This window comes from Choloepus didactylus, chromosome 8 (genome assembly GCF_015220235.1).
Source record: "Choloepus didactylus isolate mChoDid1 chromosome 8, mChoDid1.pri, whole genome shotgun sequence".
Classification (NCBI taxonomy): domain Eukaryota; kingdom Metazoa; phylum Chordata; class Mammalia; order Pilosa; family Megalonychidae; genus Choloepus; species Choloepus didactylus.
The window spans coordinates 86,405,989-86,417,638 of record NC_051314.1 but is presented as its reverse complement, the minus strand read 5'-3'; the positions used below and the strand labels follow the sequence as shown (position 1 = coordinate 86,417,638).

General features: G+C 43.3%; 1 protein-coding gene across 1 annotated transcript; it reads right to left on the bottom strand.

Annotated features, from left to right (window-relative positions):
• Positions 1 to 1,106: 1,106 nt before the first annotated feature.
• Positions 1,107 to 4,558, bottom strand: LOC119541814 (tubulin alpha-1B chain). Its single transcript, XM_037846083.1, has 4 exons — positions 4,409 to 4,558; positions 2,896 to 3,118; positions 2,610 to 2,758; positions 1,107 to 2,266 (listed from the first exon to the last, which is right to left on the bottom strand). Exons 1-4 carry the CDS (start codon positions 4,409 to 4,411, stop codon positions 1,286 to 1,288), a joined length of 1,356 nt encoding a protein of 451 aa, XP_037702011.1. The 5' UTR covers positions 4,412 to 4,558; the 3' UTR covers positions 1,107 to 1,285.
• Positions 4,559 to 11,650: the final 7,092 nt, after the last annotated feature.

Genomic DNA, 11,650 nt, shown 5'->3' with positions numbered 1-11,650 from the left:
TGCAGAAGGGAGAGGGACATAATGCTTCAGAGGGTCCTCAAACATCTCAGGCTCTTCTCAGTTGAGTTCAGCACCAACAAAACCTTTCATTCCTCCTTGGCCATTGTTGAGTGTCCCCTTTGTGCCTTGAAACCCTGTCATTGCCTTGACCTCAGACCTGCTGTGGCTACATATGCATTGCTGTTAAACTTGCGGTGCCAACTCAACAGAACTTTCTCTGAAAGATCTATGCCGTCAGATTGTTTCTTTTTGGAGCTGAGAAGTTATTTTATAAATTCACAGGAATTATGGGCGGGGAGGTGGGGGGGGGGGAACTGGTGTGGTCTTCTCTACTCTTCAGCCAAGACAGCAACATCCTTGGCAGACTGAAAATTGTCCCTGCATTTTCTGAGTTTTCTCCTGGGTTAAACTCTTGATCACATATATGCATTACTTTGCCTGTCTCTTCAGTCCTTTAGATGAAGCCAAACTAATGTACTTGAAAGAATGTAAACCACACCAAGTTCTATAAATTATGAACTTATTATCCTAACCTTTAAGAATGGTGCCACTTCATCTCCATATAATGCAGTTGTTTCCCACCAATACACACAAGCTAGCTTCCAATGTAGTTTTCTCCTCTGGTGGACCTTTGCTGTTCACTGAATTCTGGTTCTAAACTTATCCCCTCCCATCATTACAGGGCTAGAATTAAGCTTTCTCATCACCCTAAAATAATCCTGTAGTCAACCGTTTTCCTGTTCATTTTGATGGGCTGGCAGGCCGTTTTAGACAAGTCATTTGCAGAATATTCAAAACTACTTCCTGTATCTAACTCATTAGAAAATACACAATCATGATTTAAAAAACTGTATTAGTTCTGAATTAGCAGAATAGCTTTTAAATTATTTTTTCAAGGAGGTGATACTGACAGATCAACATTAGAATCCAGGTTTGCTTTTCTAGTCCAGTGTTCTCCCTTTTTTCCAGGGTACCCAAGCCAAGAATTGGGGTCCCTGCTATAACCACCTTGTTGCAGACATTCTACCTTCCAGGTGTAGAGGAGTGATAGCACACCCTGAATTGGAGAATTCAAGGTACTTTTAGAAAAAGCACAGGAGTCAAAATTGTCACAAAAGCCTTTACTTTGGGACATGATGGAAAACGTTACAGGTACACATGGAAAAGTTAAGACATGATCACAATTTAGAATGAAGACAATCTAACCAGAGCTTAAATGCCTGTCAGCTAATGTAGAAGCACAAATACTGGGAGTGACATGCTATAGGGCTGAGAGAAATGGGTATTAGTATTCCTCTCCTTCTTCCTCACCCTCTCCTTCAACAGAATCCACACCAACCTCCTCATAATCCTTCTCAAGGGCAGCCATGTCCTCACGGGCCTCAGAGAACTCTCCTTCCTCCATCCCCTCACCCACATACCAGTGAACAAAGGCACGCTTGGCATACATCAGGTCAAACTTGTGGTCCAGGCGAGCCCAGGCCTCAGCAATGGCTGTGGTGTTGCTCAGCATGCACACAGCTCGCTGGACCTTGGCCAGGTCTCCACCAGGCACCACAGTGGGAGGCTGGTAATTAATGCCGACCTTGAAGCCAGTGGGGCACCAATCTACAAACTGAATGCTACGCTTGGTCTTGATGGTGGCAATGGCAGCATTGACATCTTTGGGAACCACATCGCCACGGTATAACAGGCAGCAAGCCATGTATTTACCGTGGCGAGGGTCACATTTGACCATCTGGTTGGCTGGCTCAAAGCAAGCATTGGTGATCTCTGCTACAGAAAGCTGTTCATGGTAGGCTTTCTCAGCAGAGATGACAGGGGCATATGTGGCCAGAGGAAAGTGGATGCGGGGGTAGGGCACCAGGTTGGTCTGGAATTCTGTCAGATCAACATTCAGGGCACCATCAAACCTGAGGGAAGCAGTGATGGAGGACACAATCTGGCTAATAAGGCGGTTAAGGTTGGTGTAGGTTGGGCGCTCAATATCGAGGTTCCTACGACAGATGTCATAGATGGCCTCATTGTCTACCATAAAGGCACAATCTGAGTGCTCCAGGGTGGTGTGGGTGGTGAGGATGGAGTTGTAGGGCTCGACCACAGCTGTGGAAACCTGGGGGGCTGGGTAAATGGAGAACTCCAGCTTGGACTTCTTGCCATAATCAACAGAAAGACGTTCCATCAGCAGGGAGGTGAACCCAGAACCGGTTCCCCCACCAAAGCTATGGAAAACCAAGAAGCCCTGAAGACCTGTGCACTGGTCGGCCTGTAGGGAAAGAAAAAAAATTCAATACTGAGTTACACATTCTTAGTATTTCAGTTTTACTTTTTTACTTTAAATCATGAATCATATCAGATCTACATCACAATATAAAAACATATAGTCATCAGTTTCATGCTCTCTACCGAAGCATGAAAAATTGGCAAAATAGCCCAAATTTGGGCCCAAACCCAAGGACTATCTGGTTTAGAATCCCAATTAATAAAGTGAGCATCCTAGTCCTCATTTTAGCATGCAACAAATGAATGCTTTATTTTGGCTTCTCAATTAAACTTGCAACAGAATCCTTCCATCCCATTAAAAATATGTATTCACATATGGTATTTACCAGCTTGCGAATTCTGTCCAGAACCAGGTCAATGATCTCCTTGCCAATGGTGTAGTGCCCGCGGGCATAGTTATTGGCAGCATCTTCCTTGCCTGTGATGAGCTGCTCAGGGTGGAAGAGCTGGCGGTAGGTGCCAGTGCGAACCTCATCTGCAAAAGGCAAACAGTGCCACCCATCACTAATAACCTGCACAAGCCTACTTAACTCTGGGGAGCATCAACGGAGCCCCAGAACAGACTTCCTGTCTCAGACCCCTGCGATCTCTCAGGTTACTGAGTCAACTCACCAATGACCGTGGGTTCCAGGTCTACAAACACTGCCCTGGGCACGTGCTTGCCAGCACCGGTCTCACTGAAGAAGGTGTTGAAGGAGTCATCTCCTCCCCCGATGGTCTTGTCACTTGGCATCTGGCCATCGGGCTGGATGCCGTGTTCCAGGCAGTAGAGCTCCCAGCAGGCATTGCCAATCTGGACACCAGCCTGGCCGACGTGGATGGAGATGCACTCACGCTGGGGGAAAGGAAAAAAAAATCATTCGATTAACCTTTACATTTCCTGTACAATAAATTGTTTGTAGGCGAGAAGGGTTATTATACTTTTTAATCTACATTTTAACATCCAGCCCCTCATTTGAGGGGGTGCTTTTCCAGACCAAGAGAGCTTAGTCACAGCTACTTCTTTGGAGCACCAAGATTAGGAGGCCATCGGCCCAGCGCTCAGGCTCCAAAATCCCAGCTCAGGCTGAGTGGCCAGATTACCCGACAGTCCCAGCATAGGAAGCACGCGGCCAGAGCAGTGCAGAGGAAATGTGCTGCAAGAACGAGGGGCGGGGCTCTGCGGCACAGGATGAATGAGCAATTTAGGGTGCGCGCGTCCGCGCCCCCCTGCGGCCGCCAGGGCCGCGCAGCTACAGAGGCATGCAATGGCCACGTCACCACCCATCCTCCCCTTCTCGCAGTCGTTGGGCTCAGCCCAGCACCTCTACATGTGTCAGGGCGCGGTAAGGGATTATCGGCGGCCCAGATCCGGACCAAGATCCAATTTCCGTTCCCTCAAGATCCCTCATCGCCACCACCTGCTCCCACAAGCATTCCTAACGCAGAAGGGAGGTCACAGAGGGACAGGTGGGTTCTACAGGCTGTTGAAGGGCAATTTCCTAATGCACTGGAGTAACGCAGTTCACTGAATAGGAATGCTGCCCCACAGACATGGAACTGCAGAGATAAAAATAAAAAGGGAGACACGCCCTCCAGCCGTAGCCGCAGCCGCAGCCGCAGCACACCACCCCCACTCCAGCGCGCACGCGCGCAGATCTCAGCGGCTGTTTCCCGCCGCTCACAGGCGGGAAAGTAACGGTCGCGCGTGCGCTTTTGTCTCTTTCCCGCCCCCGCTTTTCGCGCTGAGGAAGTGAGGGCGAAGAGAGCCGGCGGGCGCCCGCCAAGGGTGGAGGAAGAAATGGGGGATGGGCACGCGAGAAAAGATGATTGCGTCTCCAACCGCAGCGAAGGAGCTGCGCCTAGGGACTAAAAGACGATCCCATCCACGGAGGGGAGTCCGCGCCCGGCCATCCGCTCCCAGAATCCGAGCAGAACATGGAACGACCCCTCCTCCCCGGCCCCAGCAGATCTCGACAAAACGAGTTTTCATCTACTCCACCGTCGCCCTCACGCCTCTCTTTTTCCCCTGCATATGGCCGGCGTCGGTCCCGGTCCTTTCCGTAGCTAGAGGCTCTCCCTGTCTCTCCTGCTGGATCTTCCCCGTTTTTCCGAGGGAGGACGGTGCCGCGCTTAGTTCACTTACCATGGTGGCTACAGGTTATGAGGCCAAGAGAACAGGAGCAGACACCGGGTCTCGGTTACCGTCCCCGACAAGCTAAGAGTCGAGGTAAGTAACGCACTGAGGCGGAGGCCGCTGCGGAGTGGCTTAAGTAGCTGCCCAGGGAGCGGGGCGGGCAGGGGCGGTGCCGAGGCCTGCGGGCCCGTCCTCCGGCCCCGAGCGCCCACTCGGCGTCCAGCGCTGCCGCCGCAGAGGCGGGGTCTCGGCCCGGAGCCCCGCCTTTCATGGGCCCCACGGGGCGGAGTGCGCGGCGCCTGAAGACCGCGAGCTGGCGTGCTGCAGTCTGCGGCGCATGGCTGCCAGGGCCTGTCGCTGGGGCGGGGGAGGCAGCCACAGACTCGGAAATGAACCAGCACCGGAATGAGCAAGGAGGGTTGTTTCAATTCCGATGACTCTTAAGACTTGAGAAGCCCATACAATTTTCAAAATGAAACATTATAAAATGCGGAAACTTCTGATTCGGATAGCTCAGCTGATTATTTTCATGTTGCCACAGTTTGTCAGTGAGTTTGCTTTTTTCTTTTCTCAGTTCCTTTAAAGGCAGTGCATTCTATGTTTACCTGATAATGTGAAGGAAGGGAGGTTTAGGAAACATAATAAGATTTGTTTGGTTTACTGTAACGACTTGTTTTTTAAACTAAAGGTACCAAAAACTCCAAGCAAATAATAAAATTTCAGGAATTCGAAGAGTAGTATATAAGAATTGAACATTGAAGCTATTAGAAGGGCAGAGTAGGGCCCATTTTCAGACTTGAGCCACTAACTTTATGGAACAGCCCTAGGAGCATTTAAAAAGGGAGATTTAAAGACACGTTTCACATTTAATAGCTGAATTGAGGAAGTAAGGACGAAAACTTGGGTAGGGGGGAAGTTGTCTGACAATGAAGGATAAGAGGAAGTAGGGATTTCTTGTGCTGTTTAGAATTTTGTAAATAAGACTGCTTTATGTTACATCAAGATAGATCAGTTGATTATAGCTTGAAGAGCGAATAGACTAGTTATTATTATTATTATTATTATTTAGGAGAAACTATTCCAAGACCATAAACTATACTATTAATCCTTGGAAATGCATAAGGTGGTTAGGGTTAAGGTGTGGCTTTAAGATGGTCCTAGTAAAAACCTATTGCTGTTATTAGATGAACTATTCAAACTATTCTCTCAATGATCAGTGACAAAAAGGCGAAACAGAAGACAGTAAAAAATCCTAGTTCATACTCAGTTATCACATTATTCAGATTTGGTAAAGTCTTCACCCTTCATTTCAGACAAATTCATGTGTGCATATTTTGTAAAGATATATATGCATATATTTGCCCAAATGAGCCTGGCATGTGAACAAGGAGGTTCTCATTTATTTCTGATATTTTTCACAGCCATATTAAAAGGTTTTTGACTCAGAATCCAAATTTGCATGCATTTTCCAAACTGGATTAGAGGGGACAGGAATATATTTGGATGTTGTTCTAAGGCATCCCTCCCTCCCTTCCTTTCTTCTTCCTTCCTTCCTTTTTTTTTTTTTCCTCACTTACGCTTAAAAGGAGACAGAAACAAATTAGTTTGCCTTGACTGGAAGAATGACTGCTAGGGACTTACCCTGCTCAACTCCATTTTTGGCATCTGCTCTGGATGAAAGCCATTTGCAGGCACCTCCCGCCTAGCTCTCTGCAGAATATCAGAGCTTTTACTGCAGAGATTTGCTCCTGTGGGCCTATAAGTCTCCCCAGACACCTTCCTAAAACCATTTGCTTTGCTTGCCTTGTTATCTGTGTATTCTCTGTTGTGGATAAGGAAGTATTTTAGATTTTTTTTAGGGCTCTAATGATATCTCAGGCTTCACAGAGTAATGTAGCCAAAATGGACCTTTAAATATAATCTAGTCTGGTTTCTTTATGCCAGAAAAATATTGAATAATGCTAAATTAATTTATTTTGCTATCTTTTTTGTACCTGAAAGAAAAGGCAGACATTTTTTCTTTTTTATCCATACTAAGCCTACATGGATCTATTTATTTATATTATATATGCATATATACACTTTGTCCATATAATAGCTACATAGTAGTTGTCTATGACTGGAACATAAACATGATATTAGTCACTATCTTACCATTTTAATTGATTATATAGGTCTTTGTTTTGTTAGACTCTTTCAGAGCTGTAACTGTTTGCTTTTAGTCTTTGATGTAGTGGGAAACCTTTTGTTGCAATTTGAGCCACTTCCTCCTTTGCTACATAATGTCATCACCATTTGCTGCTGTTCTAAGGAGTCAGTAACTATTTTTGAGTGTTCCATATTGTGGTTAGACACAAACATTCACAAAATATTTTGTTTATTTAACTAGCTGTGCAGGGAAATACAAAAATAACAAATAGCAACAATTTAATAAGCACTGACTATTTACAAACATCTGGCTTTTCATTCTTGTTTATTTCCAGTGTCATCAATTTATAGATGCCATTTTGTGTTCTGCTTTTTCCACAGATAGATGGTATAAGAAAAAGAATATGGGCTTTGATTTCAGATATGATTAGACTCAATTCTGACTTTATTAGTCAATAGTGGTGTGACTTTTGACCCTTAATTAACTTTATTGAGTTTCATTTGTGAATGGGTATCAATACTAGTTTGAAATCATCTTTCTTTTCCTCATATTGTCACATTCAATCCCATTTTGTAAATTCTGTCAGTTTTATCTTCAAAATATGCCCACCACTCTTGATCACATTATCCTATTATTTCAGAATTCATATAGAATCTGAAATTATCTTGTTTATGCATTTATTTATTTGTTTAAAGTTTTTCCCATAACTAGAGTGCAAGTTTCATGTCTGTTTTTGTGGAAGTCAGTCTGGGTTGACCTTCCACAAACCACCTCCTCCCATTCTTTCTTACCAGGTAGAACTCCAATTGTTTTTAAGGGCATTCATGTGCTCAGTCCCAGGGGGTGAATCAAGCAACCCTATTACCTTTGCCAGACACTTGCTTTCTCAGTCTCCTTTGCCCTTGGACCCAGTTATGGCCAAGGGGACATGAAGGGAAGTCCTCTGGGGAGTTTCTCAGAAAGATTGTACTCCCTAATAAAAGGAAAATGGTCCCTTGAGGAAAGCCCTTTTTCACTCTTTTCGCTCTTCCTCCTTGCTTTCTGCCTTTGGAAGTGTCCCATGAGGATATGATGCCCAAAGCCAACTTAAAACCTTGAAGGAAATAGAAAGAAAATTATAGCTATGCCAACCTCAGTGCCCTCACATAGCTGCTGACCCAACCTTAAATTCACCTAACTCCAGACTCATTGTTAGGGAAAGAGTAAATAACCTTATAATGTGAACGACCGACCATAAGTTAGCTGTATTCCCAGTACCTGGAACAGTGCCTGGAAGAAGCTCAACATATAATTTATTGTTGAACATTGAACTGGTAATTGATTGGGCACAGAGCATGAGAAAGTGTGAGGAATGGAGGTTAATTTCCAAGTTTCTGGTTTAAGTAGGTGAATGGTAATGTTTTTCACTGAGATCAGAATATTGAAGGAAGAAGTTGGTTGGAAGTGAAGAAGGGATACAGGAGAAGCTAATAGTTTAGCTTTTTACATTTCTAGATTTAAGTGTCTGTAGTAATTAAACCTAGAGAAGTTCATTAAGCAGTTCTATATGCAGATACGGAGAGAGGAGAGAGAATCTGTAACATAAAAATGGTAATTGAAACCATGGTAGAGAAAAGACTACTCAGGGAAATGTGTAGCTCTAAGAGAGTGATGGCCTTAACAGAGAACCCTGAAGTAGAAAACCTGGCATTAGTGCAGAACCCTGAAGAATGATCACATTTAAAGTAGAGAAAGGGAGCCTATAAAAGGAGTCTAGGAAGGAATGATTGGAGAGTGAGAACTGGGGGTCTAAGAGTCCAAGGAAAGAGAGTTTCAGGAAGGAGAATTGGTACAGTGTCAAGTGCTGCAGAGATCTTAAGTAGGGTAAAGACTGGAAAATGTCCATTGTATATAGAAAATAATATAGCTTCTATTTTTATTAGTTTATTGGACAATTATTTACTGAGAGCTGTTTTGGTTTGCTAAAACTGCTGAATTCAATATATGAGAAATGGGTTGGCTTTTACAATGGAGATTTATTAGTTTACAGATTTACATTTCTAAGGCCATGAAAATGTTCCAATTAAGGCATCAACAGGAGGATAGCTGGACTCTGAAGACAGGCTGCTGGCATCTGGGGTTCCTCTATCAGCTAGCAAAGCACATGGCCAGTGGCTGCTGGTCCTTTGCTCCTGGGTCTCATTCCTTCTCCTCTCTGAGCTTCTGTGGGTCCTCTCTTAGCATCTCTGGGACTTTTCTCTCCAAGCTCTTCAGTTGTTTCTCTCTCTTTTATCCTCATAAAGGACTCCAGTAAAGGATTAAGACCCACCTTGAATTGAGTGGGTCACAGACAGCTCAACTGAAACAACCTAATCAAAGGGTTGCATGCACAATAAGTCTGCCCCCACAGGAATGGATTAAAAGAACATGGCCTTTTCTTGGGATACATAACAGCTTCAAACCTGCACAAGGACATTCCATGATGGGTATTCTTTTAAGTGTTGGGTAGGTATAACAGTGAACAAAACAAGTCCTTGTCCTCATGGAGTTTATATTCTAATGAAGAATAAATAAAATGAACATATAACAAAGAGAATTGAAATTTAATGTTAGGTAGTGATGATAGGTGCTATTAAAAAAAAGTGTGGGAGAGACATAAGAGTTACAGAGGAGTGCTATTTTAGATAGAATGATCTCTAAACGCCTCTCTAAGGAGGCAGTTATTTGAACAAAGACCTGAATTAAGTGATAGAGTTTCAAGCAGAGGGAACAACATGAAGTGCAAAATCTCTGAGCTTGAGTGGATGTCTTTTTTTTTTTTTTTTTTTTTTTAATCATCATTTTATTGAGATATATTCACATACCACGCAGTCATACAAAACAAATTGTACTTTCGATTGTTTACAGTACCATTACATAGTTGTACATTCATCACCTAAATCAATCCCTGACACCTTCATTAGCACACACACAAAAATAACAAGAATAATAATTAGAGTGAAAAAGAGCAATTGAAGTAAAAAAGAACACTGGGTACCTTTGTCTGTTTGTTTGCTTCCCCTACTTTTCTACACATCCATCCATAAACTAGACAAAGTGGAGTTTGGTCCTTATGGCATTCCCAATCCCACTGTCACCCCTCATAAGCTACATTTTTATACAACTGTCTTCGAGATTCATGGGTTCTGGGTTGTAGTTTAATAGTTTCAGGTATCCACCACCAGCTACCCCAATTCTTTAGAACCTAAAAAAGGTTGTCTAAAGTGTGCGTAAGAGTGCCCACCAGAGTGATCTCTCGGCTCGTTTTGGAATCTCTCTGCCACTGAAGCTTATTTCATTTCCTTTCACATCCCCCTTTTGGTCAAGAAGATGTTCTCCATCCCACGATGCCGGGTCTACATTCCTCCCCGGGAGTCATATTCCACGTTGCCAGGGAGATTCACTTCCCTGGGTGTCTGATCCCACGTAGGGGGGAGGGCAGTGATTTCACCTTTCAAGTTGGCTTAGCCAGAGAGAGAGGGCCACATCTGAGCAACAAAGAGGCATTCAGGAGGAGACTCTTAGGCACAAATACAGGGAAGCCTAGCCTCTCCTTTGCAGCAACCGTCTTCCCAAGTGTAAAACTTATGGTAGAGGGCTCAACCCATCAAACCACCAGTCCCCTATGTCTGTGGTCATGTTAGCAACCATGGAGGTGGGGTAGGCGAATACCCCTGCATTCTCCACAGGCTCCTCAAGGGGTCACTACATCTTTTTTTTTTTTTTCCTTGTTTTTCTTTTTTCTTTTTTTTTTTTTTTTTAACTTTCCCTTCTTTTTTAAATCAACTGTATGAAAAAAAAAAGTTAAAAAGAAAACAAACATACAATAAAAGAACATTTCAAAGAGACCATAACAAGGGAGTAAGAAAAAGACAACTAACCTAAGATAACTGCTTAACTTCCAACATGTTCCTACTTTACCCCAAGAAAGTTACATAATATAGCAACATTTCAGTGAACTTGTTCCTACTACATCCATCAGAAATTTACAGACCATAGTCATTTCTGGGCATCCCCAGAACGTTAAATAGCTTATCTGTTCTTCTTGGATTATTGTTCCCCCCTTCCTTAATTGCTCTCTACTGCTAGTTCCCCTACATTCTACATTATAAACCATTTGTTTTACATTTTTCAAAGTTCACATTAGTGGTAGCATATAATATTTCTCTTTTTGTGCCTGGCTTATTTCGCTCAGCATTATGTCTTCAAGGTTCATCCATGTTGTCATATGTTTCACCAGATCGTTCCTTCTTACTGCCGCGTAGTATTCCATCGTGTGTATATACCACATTTTATTTATCCACTCATCTGTTGAAGGACATTTGGGTTGTTTCCATCTCTTGGCAATTGTGAATAATGCTGCTATGAACATTGGCATGCAGATATCTGTTCGTGTCACTGCTTTCCGATCTTCCGGGTATATACCGAGAAGTGCAATCGCTGGATCGAATGGTAGCTCTATATCTAGTTTTCTAAGGAACTGCCAGACTGACTTCCAGAGTGGCTGAACCATTATACAGTCCCACCAACAATGAATAAGAGTTCCAATTTCTCCACATCCCCTCCAGCATTTGTAGTTTCCTGTTTGTTTAATGGCAGCCATTCTAACCGGTGTTAGATGGTATCTCATTGTGGTCTTAATTTGCATCTCTCTAATAGCTAGTGAAGCTGAACATTTTTTCATGTGTTTCTTGGCCATTTGTATTTCCTCTTCAGAGAACTGTCTTTTCATATCTTTTGCCCATTTTATAATTGGGCTGTCTGTACTATTGTCATTGAGTTGTAGGATTTCTTTGTATATGCAAGATATCAGTCTTTTGTCAGATGCATGGTTTCCAAAAATTTTTTCCCATTGAGTTGGCTGCCTCTTTACCTTTTTGAGAAATTCCTTTGAGGTGCAGAAACTTCTAAGCTTGAGGAGTTCCCATTTATCTATTTTCTCTTTTGTTGCTTGTGCTTTGGGTGTAAAGTCTAGGAAGTGGCCTCCTAATACAAGGTCTTGAAGATGTTTTCCTACATTATCTTCTAGGAGTTTTATGGTACTTTCTTTTATATTGAGATCTTTGGTCCATTTTGAGTTAATT